We start from the raw sequence: 14,898 nt of genomic DNA on the forward strand, positions 1-14,898 counted from the left end.
GTCATTTCTTATAGCATCATTATATTCCATCACCATCATATATCATAGCTTGTTTAGCCATTCCCCAGTTGATGGACATTCCTTTGATTTTCAATTCTTAGCCATACAGGTTCATTTATATAAGACACTGTCAGATAGTAGCCAAAGTAAATTAAAGAGACTTGGTCATTGCCCATATTTTATTTAGGAGTGCTGCCTGCATTTGGGGATAGGCTGCATGTGGATCAATATGGTCTTTATGTTACTTCTTTAAAATCTTCATATTTAACAAAATCTTCTTAATTCAACACTACTTTTTACCTTAATTTTTTAAAATTTTACTCTTCCACTGATGCAGATGAAAATCAATCTCTTTTATTTCTCTGTAGTTTTTTGTGTGTGAGCTACTTATGAAAACAATTATCTTCTAGTGGCCATTCCTGTGGTTGATGAGCCTGTCCTAAATTAGCTAAGTTGACTAAACAAAAATCATACAATCTGAGCCTGTTATTCAAAACCTTGCCAGTTTTTTAGAACCTGCTTGACTTTATACTCTGCTGGCATAGCCTTCAAGAGCTCCGAATCATCCCCACAAATAGGATTTTAGTAGAAAAATGCATTATTAGTTTAATGGAATCTGATTTAAAGCAGTTACTTGTCTAAAACAACAGCAACAACAAAAGTTTTACCCTGCAGCTTGTATTTTAATCCAAAGATATGGCTAATATAAACATCCTAATGAAAAAGTTGATTCCCTCCCTCTCATACCTTTAAGTATTGATTCATTCTGTGTGTCATTTTAGCTAAAGTGAACAAAGCTTTTTCAGTCATTCAGATTACTTATCAATTGAAAAAGGAAGATTAAGTATATAATATTCTCCTTACTAGTCTTTTCCTCTGTAATCTTCTCTGACAATCTCACATATTTCACTTTTGGAAACCAATCAAGTAGTCTTAATTACAGAGGCTTTGCCTGAAGAAACAAATGTTAATCATTGCTTAGTCTTGAATTTAAAACAAAGCATTGGAAATGTAGTTCCATTCCATTTAAGAATTTTTTTTCTCTGCCTCTAATTTTTTAGGGAAATTAATTCACACTAATTGCTCAATTTTCTTAATCAATTTTCTTTTCATAAGAGACCAACTAGTTTTCATTATTGTGAAACAGGAATATTATAAACTACACTGTAGACAAAGCATAGTAAATAAAATCTAGATTTCATACATTTTATTTTATCAGATTGAAAACCAGTTGTGGGCAGTTAGGTGGCGCAGTGGATAGAGCACCTGCCCTGGAGTCAGGAGGACCTGAGTTCAAATCCGGCCTCAGACACTTAACACTTACTAGCTGTGTGACCCTGGGCAAGTCACTTACCCCAATTGCCTCACTAAAAAAACCCCAAAACAAAACAAAGCAAAAAAAAAAAAACCAAACCAATAACCGAAAACCAGTTGTATCTTTAGTTTGGCATCATATACAAATATATGAGATATAGCATATATTAGTGGATAAAATGTCAGCACTGGATTCAGGAAAATCTGGATCGAAGACTTATTTCTGACACATACTAGTTGTGTGACTGTAGGTGAATCAGTTAATCCTTCAGTGCCCCAGACAGTTCTTTAAGACTATAAATTATAAATGAGTGATTGATCTGCATTGATGGAAGGAGTTTCCACACTGCTTAGTTTCCCACACTGATAAAATCACAGCTCTTTGCTATTATGTGTATGTGTATGTAATGTAGGTAAAAATAATGAATTCTGAATATAATGTTGAATACTTTAGTGATTTGAAAAAAGATTGATAAAAGTTCTTTTTTTCTTCAAGTCATTAAAACTCTTAGAGAACTGTGAATTGTTATCTCAGACTAATTCTACATGAAACTTTACCCCCTTTTTTGGCTACTTATTAACGTTGATATTTACAACATGGTCAAGGATTAAGTCAGACACAAAGAGCTTCTTCCACACCTTTCCTGGTGATCTCTTTGAAACAGTGGGGTGCTCCTTGGCAACAGAGGGGTGCTCCTTGTCAGTTCCCTGAGAAAAACCCTCAGGGTAAGAGTGTCTCATTTCTTAGTGAGGAGCTGTAAAAGCTGAAGATTTTATATTCCCGAGGGAAATGTGGATATGGTGCTTTTCACCACCTGCATTTTAGTCCTTAGAAAGAAACAATATATATGATTGGTCGGCATTTTGGATTGTAATTTTATGAGTCTTTGAAGAAGATTTGTAGATTAAATTTAGTACAAGTACAGTCAAAATAGGGCCCTCATCTATAAGTAGAAAGCCCTGAGGGAGGTATAGATCATGGCATTTTAAAACTACAAAATTTTAGTATGCCTTCAAATATTCAGTCCATCTTTACCTCCACCTCATAGAATTCCTCTTTTCCTTTGAGGCACAGCTCAGGTACCACCTTTTGTATGAAGCCTTTCCTAATTCCTTAGCTTCTAGTTCCCTCCCTCCCAAATGATCTTATCTTTAACAACTTTGTATTTATTTGTATTTCTTTACTTCATTATACTAGCCATAATTCCTTTGGTATTTGTTGCCTTCTCTATTAGAATGTAAACCCTTTGTGACTTTGTTTCATTCTTTCTAGTTATATCCCTAGCACTTAGCATAGTGCATGTAGTAGCCCCCCTTTTAAAGCTGGTTGATTGATCAGCACATAAATATAGTAAAATACTGATCTGTAGTATGGTCATTAGATTAATGTGACTAGCAGTAGTAAATAAGGACATTCCTGAAGTAGGAATTTTTTTTTCTTCTGAAAACTTGTTTAACCATGTGCTGTTTTATATTTTAGTATCATGCTGCTGATAGTTGCTATCCTGGCTTCTTACTCAGTTCATCTCCTTCTTACTATGTGTATTCAGACAGGTAAGTAAAATGACAATATGTATTTTATAGAATAAAGAAGCCACTAAACTTTCCATTAGCATACATACCTCAGGGGCCTTAAAATACTTTGAGATGAACAGACACAACTGGGAGGATGAATTAGGGCTTTTCAGTAGGCCAAGATACACAGTTCCCATCCTGTAGAAAACATGCCAATCCATTGATGCTGCTAGAAAGAGGAGAAAACCAGCATCCTTACTAGTATTTCTGCAAGTGTTAGAATATCCTTTTCAGTTTAGGGGATAACTAGCACCTAGACGAATGAAAATCAGATACATTATTTAGCCCTTGTGCCCTGGTGAAAAAAAATAGGTGGTATATGGTATGGTAACCATTACTTTAGCTAGCCATCTAGCAAATGAGTGCTCTTGGGCATACAGAAGGCTCCAGAGTAGGCAGGTCAATGCAGTATATCACCAATGCATTCTTTGTTCACAGTGGTCAGTAGTATCATCTTCATACACAGGAAAGGGTGCCTCAAAGTCTGATTCACCTTATTTTTTAATTTAACTCTTTAAAAAATTTAGACCTGTGATTTCAACAGTTTGAAGAACGCCTAGGGTGTAGTCCCCCTTTTCTGATAGAGATGAACAACTTCTCTGTAGTTTATAGTTTTACAGAGTGATCTGTAGCACTGAGAGGTAAAGTGACTTATTGCTAAGGTCACATAACTATTGTTATTTCCTAGTTAAAATGTACATGTCTTACCTATTTCCACCAATCCATTTCTGGCAATTCTGAAAATCTAATACCTATATATGTTGTTTTTCTTACTTTAGGGCATTGTAAAGTAGAAGAAACCATTTTTTCTTTCCTCTCAATTTCCTTTGTTCTCAATAACCTACTTGGGTTCTTCAACTGGCTTCTTCATGATCCTGTACAGATTCTACTGCTTCCTTCTTCTGTTGATTGAATTCCTTCAATCACTGTAAAAATACTCTACAGAGGTAGGCTTCTTTTAATATCAGTGATATTTTAAAAACATGTACTTGATTATATAAAAAAATTTATTGTAGCAGAATTATAATACCCAGTTGTAACTCATCAGTCAGGCAAAGAATTATACAAACCTTTTACAGGTAATCTTGTCATGCATTTTCATGGAGCTAGAATTTTTATCTCCCCTTTTTAGAAGCAAAGGCCTCCTTCTGGGGCCAGGGACATAATCTGCAACTTCTGTATTGTATTCTTTGGGTCCCAAGACATTTTTCTAGGTCCTGAGTGGTAGAGGGTCTTTGCAATGATCTTGAGGTAGTATTAGAATTATTTGCTATGCAGAATTTGGATTTTAGATGGAAGAGTTTTATTTCTGAGCTCAGGATAAGCCCAGCTTTCTCTTTGCTGAACAAAGAAAACACATTTCCCTCATATACAAGGCAACATTTACAGGTTATCATCTAACATCTGACATCTTTTTTAGGCATCTTTTGGTGCTGAGATAGTTTTAAAGCCAGTAGAAAGGGATGTTTCACACTTGAGTTGTGTACAATATAACAGGGGAGGTAGAGTACAAATATACATATAAAAACAAGCAACAGAAATGCAAAAATAATCTGCCAGTGTACAGAGCCTTATAAATGAGTGCTATATTACTAGTAAAATGAGAGGTGAAACTGATCTTGGAAACATAACATAGAATGAGGTAAGATTTGAGAGTTTTAAATGAGGGTAGGGATAGGTTTTGGCTCAGAGGTTCGAGATCATTGTTCAAGATGTAGGAAATGGCAAATTAAAAGAAAGGAAATGGAAATTATGAGACATGATGGAATGAAAGATCAGAGTACTTAAGTAAACTTTAAAAAAAATTACAGTCAGAAATTTTAATTTTGATGTAAGAGGTCATACTCTAATAGGAATGTAAATTTAGAGCTGGAAAGTGGTCCTCTAGTCTAACTTCTTCATTTTACAGATGAGGACACTGAATTTTGGAGGGATTATGTGAATTGCCTGAAGTCACGCAAGTAATAGAATTATTAGCTGTGTGACCCTGGGCAAGTTACTTAACCCCAATTGCCTTAAAAACATCCAGAGCCATCTCTAGTCATACTGATAATGTATCTTGCTACAGGACCCAGTTGACTCTGGAGGAGAAAGTGATACTGGTGACTTTGTATAGCCTTCCTCACTTAAATCCAATTCATTGGAAGTCATGACATCTGTCATGGTCCTCTTTGAGAAAGACAAACAATAGACATTAGACCTGGGATTCAAATCCAGGCCCTTTTCCTTCATAGCTGCTGGTCTCTATAGCATTGAGAGCCATTGTATGATTCCAAAACATTGCTCATGATGTTTCAGACATGAAAGGATACCTCTTTTTTTTTTTTTAATTCTGAAGAAGTACTGTGACAGTGAGTAAAAGCCAGCATGTTCAAAACAATTTTTAAGGAAGATAATTCTTATTACTAAGAGTAGAATAGAATGAAGGAGGAGAGGTTGGTGTTCAGAGGGTTTAGGAAGGTAGTTAATGACTAATTTAAAGCTGTGATTTTTAAGATAGCAATAAGAATATAATGGGATACAAGAAATACCAGGTAGCAAGGATTGGCAAGATTTAGGGATGAACTACATGGAAGAAATTGAGGAAAGAAAGGAGTCATTTAGGATTTTAGGATTACTAGCCTGGATGACTAAGAAGATAGCAGAAAAAATGCTTTGAAAATCTGTGAAAAATCAGGCAATAGGAAACATGTATTTTAGACATGTTTAAGTAGCAAGGTATATACTATATAGGTCTATGTGTAAGTAGGGTTGTCTACAAAATAATGAGAAATCAGAGCTAGAGATCTTGAGGTTTTCCATATATTTGGTTGTTGAAATAATTAGTTTGTGGTTCAATAATTAGTTTGCTAAGGGAAGGGAACATAGATAATGAAAAAAGAGAACCAGAAATCAAAAAAGAAGAAATGGTCAGAGAAGTAAGATGTAGTCTAGAAAGTATAGTTTCCTGAAGGTAAAGTTTAAATATTTATCAAAAATGAGCCAGTAAGTGTGTCGAAATTGGTAAAGGTCATGTAGTATACAATAAGTGTTTGAAGAGTTAGTGAATGAATTAATGACTTTGGATAATTGACCTTTATGGTTGCCTTGTAACCAAAAGGAAATGAGTTGAAAAGGTTGGAAAACATTACAAATAAAGGAATTTTAAATAATAAGGGATCATTTCACATGGCCAACTTTCTGAGGGCTGAGCTATATTTAAATAACTTATGTTCCTCAACCCACATCCAAAGATAATATTGCTGCTGCTGAGAAGCTTGAGCTTTGTACTTCACCCAGGGTTTATTAATTGTCCTTTTTCATTGAAGGAAAAATGCAGAGTAGACAGGAACTAGATGGAAATATTCCACATGTTCATAAGAAGCAGCTTTCCAAACTGTTCCTGTGAAGACTTAACTCTTTGCCAGACCAAAATAGCCATGACATATGCCTCAATGGCACACTAAATAAGATTTTCTCTCCTGTTTATTTGATTAAGATTTACAGACTTTCAGTCTCCTCAAAACACAACATTGATTTATCTAATAAATATATATATACACATACATATATAAAAGGTTTCCTAAAATAGATGCTTCTCACATGCTGATGATTGCTTCCAGTTATTTATTTAATGTGGGTTGTGCCAGGTACTGCTAACATGAATTCCTGTAAATCTAATTCCATCTTTCAGATTGTTTCTGTACCAGAGGATATGCTGTTAGAGAGGATAATCATTCTTTTTTTTTTAATTTAATTTTATTATTTTCCAGTTATATATTACATATAAGAATTGTTTTCAACATTTGTTTACACTGGATTTTTAGTTCCAAATTTTAATTTTCTCCCCCCCCTTCCCTCTCTCTCCCCAAGACAGAAAGCAGTCTGTATAGACTGTATGATTCAATCTGCATTCATAATTCATAGTTCTTTTTTCTGGATGTTGAGAATATTTTCTATCATGAGTTCTTTGAAACTATTTTGGATTGTTGCTCTGCTGAGAAGAGCCAAGTCTATCCCTATGAGGATAATCATTCTTTATATTATTTTGATATTTCTCAATATGCTTTTTTCTTTGTAAGTCAACATTAACAATAGCATCCCTGTGGAGGAAAGAGAAGAAAAAGAAGAAACAAATGCCTAACAGCAATAAGACAAGAAAAAATTTCACTAAGTAGACACGGAAAGTCAAGACTTTATTTAATCAAGTAATATTTTGGTATGCAAATGAGGTGGGAGCTTTTAAGGTTAGCAATTAAGTAACAGGATTTTAAAAAGAATATCAATAGCATATTTATTGAATAAATGAAGATATTTAAGTTGTGACTTGAGTATTAAGCATAAAAATTGTTACTCATGTCTCAGATGTAGGAAAATGCCCATAGTTTTGGCACATCTATAGTATTATGACATTATTGTATATAACCATTACATAGATATTCTAACTGAAAATGTAAGGTTCAGAATTGACAATTGTGCTCCATTCTATCTGGTAACTTACTATATACTCAGTGATCTTTTTTGTTGATCTCAAATTGAGTTATCTCACAGGATCACAGAATTGTAGAGTTAGAAGGCCCTTTAGAGATTATCTAATCCAGTCCTCTGATTTATGTAGGTAAGAAGCTGAATCCCAGAATGGGTGAATTCACTGGCCCCTAGATTACACAGCTATGAAAGAGATTTAGACATGTTGTAGTTAATAACCTTCTTAGCCTTAAGAGGACAAGAAGGGATACCTCAAAAAACTTCTAGTTGGAACTACAACCTATGTCTCTTTTCTTCAAGTCTAGTACTGTTTATATTGCAGTGTACTTCACACTAGATTATTCACAAATTATTAGAGAAAACAAAAAAAGCAAAAAACAAAAAACCCCAAAATGGGCAACTAGGTGGCATAGTGGATAAAGCACTGGCCCTGGATTCAGGAGGACCTGAGTTCAAATTCAGCCTCAAACACTTGACACTCACTAGCTGTGTGACCCCAGGCAAGTCACTTAACCCTCATTGCCCTGCAAAAAAAACCAAACAAACAAAACCAAAATTATTAGAGAAAACAGAATAGTTATTGCTATAGTTTGCCTTATAATTTCTTTGGAAATTATGTTAGAATATTCATAGAGGAAAGAAGTAGAGTTACAGCATTTCTAGAAGTGATAAATTTTGATTAATATTGCTTGAGAAGTAAAACGAATGATGTTCATCTTATGTCATTAAATTATGGTTTGATACCTTTTAATGAAGATATTTGCTTTTCCTTTTGCTGATGTTAAATGCTTATTTAGCACTACTATTTTAAAATAACCAAACCATGCACAAATTTTTAGAAAAACTTATCTAAATAATTTAGATATTTACTGACTGACTATAAAATTGGTCATTTTGAAAGTAGTTCCCAGTATGTCTAAAGCACAGAAGATATGAAAACAAAAATGAAATAGCCTCTATCTTCCACAACCTTATATTCTAATGGCATACTGTGTCAGAATACACCGCTTTTAATGTAAGATAATTTGAAGAGGGAGAAAGTATTAACATCTGGGGAAGGTCTCATAGGAGGTTTAGAACTAGAAAAGACCATAGAGATTTTTTAGCCCAACCACCTCATTTTATATATGAGGAAATTGAGGAGCAGGGCTCCTAGAAAATACTCCAGTTTTCTTTCCACTATATCACACTGCCTCCCTCATTTTAATTTTTTTAAAAAATATTTTTATAGTTCCTTGAAGTGCTTAAAAGAATGTATGATAAAAGGCTTACAAAATAAACAACTTAAGGCAATTGTTTTCCTTTTATAAGAGTTTTAGGAACGCCTACATTAAAAATGTTCACTTATAGACTAATATGAAAGTAGTATTATTGTGTTGTATGAAAGAAAGTACATTGTTATTATTCTGAGTGAACTAAAAAAAATTCTTTGAAAGTACAGTAAGACCTTGTTTATTTGACTCAACCTCTCCATGTCTTTAGTTTCCAATACCTATTTCCTTTATAAGTTTACATAGTGAAAATATTGCAGTAGATTTTGCAGCCTTAGAAATTTGTGGTCACTTTTTGCTATTATCCGTTTTTTAATTATGATAGTGTAATTGATTGACAGGACTTTCCCACAGTAGCTGTGTTACTTCTTAGTCCCTTTCTTGGAATGATAGCTTAATTTACAAGATTTTGAGGCAACCTCTGTAGTATAATATATACTCAGGCTCCAATTGTATAGAACCATCCAAACCTTTACAGTTTGAAGTTTTGAATGAAAAACTACTAGTAACTGGACTATATTTCTTCAGATTCAACAAAATTTAATCAATTACTATTAGAAATATTTGTTACATGGAGTTGATGAATCAGGCAACTCTTCTTACTTTCAGCGTGGAAGGCCACAAAACATCTCTCCCTTAAGAACTATTCTGTGTTTGATTGATTCTAATTATGCTGGACCCATGAAAATTATGATATAATTTGCTTATAATAATAAAGTAAACTTTTGATAAAATATCATTTACTCTACCAAATATTCTTATTTCTTTATGTAGGTGATAAGAATATAACTGTTCTTTTTTTCTCCTGACAGCTGTCACATCTTATGAAGACCTTGGTCTTTTTGCATTTGGATCATTTGGAAAGGTAACTGGTTTTTTCCTGACTTTTGACCAAGCTAAGCCTGGATAATATTTTCCTTTTTTTCTAAATAAAAGAGAATGATGAATAAAAAGCAGTTTATTAGGAAGAAATAATGAATTAGGAGAATAACAGGAAATAAAGGGGAAGCAGAACACAATAAAAGGGAAGACTATTAACCAAAGGAAAAAATTACATAAATGCCTGGTGACTACTATTTATTATGTTCCAAGTATAGGTTGTACTTCTTCCTAAATAATAAGGTAAGGGGACTTAAGGAGTATCTTTCTATACTCTAGGTTATTAGGGAAAACGAAATATTCCTTTTTTAAAAAAAAAAGGAAGCAGTTTTCAATGGGGGTTGAGAGTGAGAATCTGAAGTGGAGGAGGGTTAACTTGACCCTTCTTGGGAGGTTGGAGAGTGTGAAAATATCACACAGAGGAGAAAGAGAGGGAAATGGACTAGTATAAACTTTCAGCTTAAAAACACACTTGAGTCTCTTCCTGAAGAGGAGGAAATTGGATGATATGAGGGACAAATAGTCCTCCAAGGAATGATGTAATAGAGCCATAACAAGCATCATGTGATAGGTCGTCTATTAAAAGTCAGAAGAAGAAAGGGAAAATATGGTAATTGGTGATGTCTTTGCTCACAGATACTGAAGTAATTATCAAAATGATAACAGCAATAGGTTCATCATCTTCCCAAGGCATATATCTAAGACCTTACAAAGAATCCCAGGACTTTCATTTAATACCTGTAAGACTTTGGGCAAGTCACTTAACCTCTCTGAGTCTCTTTCTTCCTCTATAAAAAGAACGGTTTGGACTAACTGGCCTCTGAGGTACTTTTCAGCTCTACATGTATGACCCTGTAAAGTACACATTTATCATCCCTCCCATGACCTATCAAAATGTATGACTGCTACCCAATTCTGGTGATCCATGTGGACAGAAATGATACTGCCAGAGGGAACATAGAAAGTTCTGGCAAGGATTACAAAGTCTGAAGGGCATGGATATAAGTTGTGTTTTCCTCATGGCTACCTACTGAAGGGAATACTTGATTCTTATTTTGTTTAATTTTTTTTTTTGCAAAGAAGAATGATCTTTACATCAAAACTAACAGAATAAAAATTACTAACTCAAGATTTTTAAGGAGATGATAAAAGAGCACCTAGCTTGTCTTGATGAATTCATGTCACAGGGTCCATACGAACTGCATTTTAGGGTACTGAAAGAACTGGAAGATCTGATTGCTAAGCCAACATTAGTGATATTTGAAAGGTCATGGGTATGACCTTTATGGAAACAGGAGAGTTACCACAAGACTGGAGGACAGATGTCCTGATTTTCAGAAAGGGAAAGAGATTAGAATCTATGGACTGTGGGTCTCTAAGCTTGACTGATTGCTGGGAAAATTCTAGAACATATTCAAAAGATTGTTGCTGAACCATCCAGAAAGGAAGCAGTGCCTCAAGACAGGATGACTTCATCAAGAGCAAGTCCTGTCAAACTAACATAATTTTCTTTTTTGACAGAATTACTAAATGAGTGGTTGTGATGAATATACTGAGGTTGATACCAAAGAGAACAGCTATAATGAAGAACGTATGACAACTTAGACAGGAGATCAGAGATGACAAAATCCCCAAAAGGCACCAGTGATTAAACCCTTGGCTTCAACTGTCTAAGGCCCCAAAGAGAAGAACAAGAGGTCCTAATACAAGGAGGCAAATTTTACCTTATGGCTATCACTGAGTCTTGGCATGAAACATATCACAAGAATATGGCTCTGTTTGGGTGTACTTCTTTCACAAGAAAAAAGAAACCACTTCCATCTTTGAGTGTATGAAAGAGGAAAAGAAAATTAGTTATTTTCTGACATGCACCTTAAATTTGAGAAAAGCAGATTTCAGAGGAAGGATAGATGGAATTACATGGACTAAAATTCTACAGGGGAAATAAGCTCAGGATAGATGGAAAACATTAAGAATAAAATTCTAAAGACACACAGGGAAACAGTTCCTATGATGAGGAATGATGAAAGCTGTATGTAAAAAGACCAGTGACAGTGAACTAGCATTAAGTCCTACTGTGTATCAGCTTTAGTACAGCTCTATACTTGAAAATTTTCATCTTTCTTTGTCTATTGACTGCTTCTCTGCTACCTATAAATATGCTCATCTCTCCCCCTCAAAAAACCCTTACTGGATCTGTCCATGGTCTTTAGTTATCATCTTAGATCTCTCCTCCCTTTCCTGGCTAAACTCCTTGAGAAAGCCATTTACAATGGGTGATTCTGCTTCTTTTCACTTTTTCTAACTACTTATTGCACTCAAACTGAATGTCCAGTAGAAAGCTTAAACTGAATATGTCCAAAACAAACACTCCCTGCTCTTGAATTCAGATCAATGAGATAATGTGCAAAAAACCTTCTCAGAGGGAAGACGCTAAGTTGAAGGAGTACTGGGAAGAAAGTCTTGCAGAAGGTAGAACTTTAACTGAGACTTGAAAGAAGTCAGAGAAGCCAGGAGGCTGAGGGGAGGAAGGAGAACATCTCAGGCTTGGTAAAATGTTCAGATATAGGTGATTATATCAGTCTGCCTAGATTTTAACGTACATCTTATGCTATTTTTTTTAGATAGCAAGGAACTAGATGATAATGCAACTATTTGTATTCAGAAATGGTTGAATGGCCAAACATAAAAAGTAACCATTCTGTTCTCTGTGGTTCAGTGTTAGTTTGGCCGGCCATGTGCAGTTGAGTGCTGCAGGGCTCTGTTTTTGGATGTTTAACACCTTTATCAGTGACTTGGCTAAAGGATGAAAAGGCATGCTCAACCAAATTTGCAAATGATACAAAGCCAGTGCAGATAACAGAATAGCTACCAGTACCAAAAGATCTTGATAGGCTTGAGCTCTTAGGTGAATCTTAATAATGTTCAGCAGGGATAAATGTAAAATCTTATAGTTGGGTACAAAAAGTCAAGTGTACAAATACATAATGGGAGATGAATGAAGAATGACATGGTGGTTAGAGAGTTGGCCTCAGAATCAGGAAACCTGGGTGCAGTTTCCTTGGGCTTCTGACACATTCTGGCCACATGACTCTGGGCAAATCCCTTCCTTAATCAATACCCCCAAGCAACCCTGTAAGATTATGAGTTATAGTAAGGTTGAAAATCTGCATTGGTAAAAGCTGTTTACTCCCTGGCAGTTCCCCTACAATAGATCTAATGCCTCTTTTATTTATAGTCCCTATTATAGCTAAGGCACTATAGCATGGCCTAGTAATACTAAGATGAAAGGGGAAAAAAAACGCCCCGCTCTCAAGAATATTACAGTCTGTCAGTGGATTAAGATGTAATATTTTCATTTATATAGCACTTCACAGCTTACAACATGCTTTTTTCAGTTCTCTATAATGCAAGCTAGACTGAAACAGGACATAACCTTTGTAATCATCAGTATTCCCTCAGACACCCAAACTTCCTAGTTCTTCAGTTTACTCATTTTCCATGATCTATTTCTACATACAGAGATGGTCATGCCCTTTAACTTGTCATCAACCTGAAGTGTTCTACATCTGTATTCATGAATTTGGAAATTCTTTTGTCTGATCCTAATCTGCTGTCACTCCATCTTTCCCTCTGTCTTCTTCATTATCACCATGATCTCCAATTCTGCTATCCTTCTGTTCTTTCCCAGGTTTTCACTCCTGCACTGGCTGTACTCGCCTTCCTCTCCCTACCCCTTCCAAAAAACCTGGTAAGCCAGTTCAACTCTATACTAAGCTTCATTCTCTAGTTTTTGTCTCCATATCCTGTCTCTGATCATGCCCTGCCATGGCCCAGTCTTACTCCTTTTCTTTGTTACTGAACAAAGCTGAAGAATATCTTCAGGTAAAGCTAATGGAACCCATCACCCCAGTCCATATTTGTATAACATAACATCAGCTAGGCAGTGATATATTAACTGGATCATCACTTCAGCAAGACTGTCCATTTGCACAGGGGTCAGCAAACTTTTTCTGTAAAGGGCCATAGTAGCTATGTAGGCTTTGTGGACCAAGAGGCAAAATTGAGGATACTTCCAGTATATATAGTAGGTATTTATATAATGATCGAAAACAAGTAAAATTTTTTATTTGATAAAATTCAAAATATAATAATGGAGTGTAATTTTTTAATAACATAGGTCAACTAATGAGAAAAACGTAATTCTTTTAGGGAGGATAACATTTCACTTAGTTGAGGTTCAAAGTTATTGTTCCCTATTAGCAAAATTGATGGCGAAAGTTTACCTTTAATGATAATTTGTAATGAGATTTTACATATTTCATCTTTGAAAAAAGTATTTTCACACAGATGGGTACTACCTAATGCTACTACCAGTCTACCAGCATATGATTTTAATTGACGATAGTCATTGCTTAGAAGGCATCTGTTCTTCTCTTGATATTTACCTTTTAGGGGGCAGCTAGGTGGCGCATTGGATAAAGCCCCAACCCTGAATTCAGGAGGACCTGAATTCAAATCCAGCCTCAGACATTTGACACTAGCTTTGTGACTCTGGGCAAGTCACTTAACCCTCATTGCTTCACCAAAAAAAAAAAAAAGGAAAGAAAAAAAGATATTTGCCTTTTAGGATATCATTACATTACATATTAATTGTTTCTCATTGAAGATTAGGTGGAAGCACCTCATTTGCACAGTTAAATGAATTTCGAAATGTGGAAATGCCTTTTGCATTTGCATCAAGGACTGAAAAATGCTATTGGAACTGTAGTTTAAGAAATAGCTGTTGCAGATTTGTGTGGGAGTGGCAATCTCATTTCCTGTTTTAACTTAGCATGGGAAGTCTATAAAGAAGCTTAACATTTTGATTCAAACAGCATTAGTTGTTGTCAAATTGACTATCACAGTATATACATTTTGCATTTAAATGTTGTTATGCCTTGTAATTTTATGTTGTATTCATTAAGGACCATCATCAAGTCTGCAGGAAAAGCAAATTTCCTAAACTATTCAGTATTCACTAATAGTGGTTGAGGGAAGTTCTCAGTCAAAAAACTTAGTCTCAGCCCTGAGCTCAAAAAATTGTAATAAGAACTTTTCCACCTCTTCTTTTCTTATTATAACATGATAGGTATACATTGGTAATAAGAAATAAATAAAATAATAAATAATATAATAAATAAAAAATAAGAAAAAATAAAATAAGAAATAAATAAAATATATGTATAGTGATATACACATGTATAGTGATATACATGGCACTTGAAACACTGTTGAGTTGCATCACTGCAGTTTGTTGAGCTCCGAGCAGCAGTGTGAAGCCATGAGAGCCCAATTAAGTCTCTGCTGTGATTATTCACTTTTTCCATCGTAGCACAAAAGAAGCCATAGA

The 14,898-nt window shown here is 34.8% G+C and overlaps 1 protein-coding gene across 1 annotated transcript in view; it reads left to right on the forward strand.

Moving 5' to 3' along the window:
- SLC38A6 (solute carrier family 38 member 6) overlaps positions 1-14,898 on the forward strand; it is a 74,314-nt gene that overhangs the window by 5,331 nt on the left and 54,085 nt on the right. Inside the window, exons 3-4 of the mRNA XM_043982243.1 lie at positions 2,795-2,868; positions 9,440-9,492. Of these exons, the coding sequence (XP_043838178.1) occupies positions 2,795-2,868; positions 9,440-9,492 (127 nt within the window). The remainder of the gene's footprint in view (positions 1-2,794; positions 2,869-9,439; positions 9,493-14,898) is intronic.

Source organism: Dromiciops gliroides, chromosome 2 (assembly GCF_019393635.1).
Source record: "Dromiciops gliroides isolate mDroGli1 chromosome 2, mDroGli1.pri, whole genome shotgun sequence".
Classification (NCBI taxonomy): domain Eukaryota; kingdom Metazoa; phylum Chordata; class Mammalia; order Microbiotheria; family Microbiotheriidae; genus Dromiciops; species Dromiciops gliroides.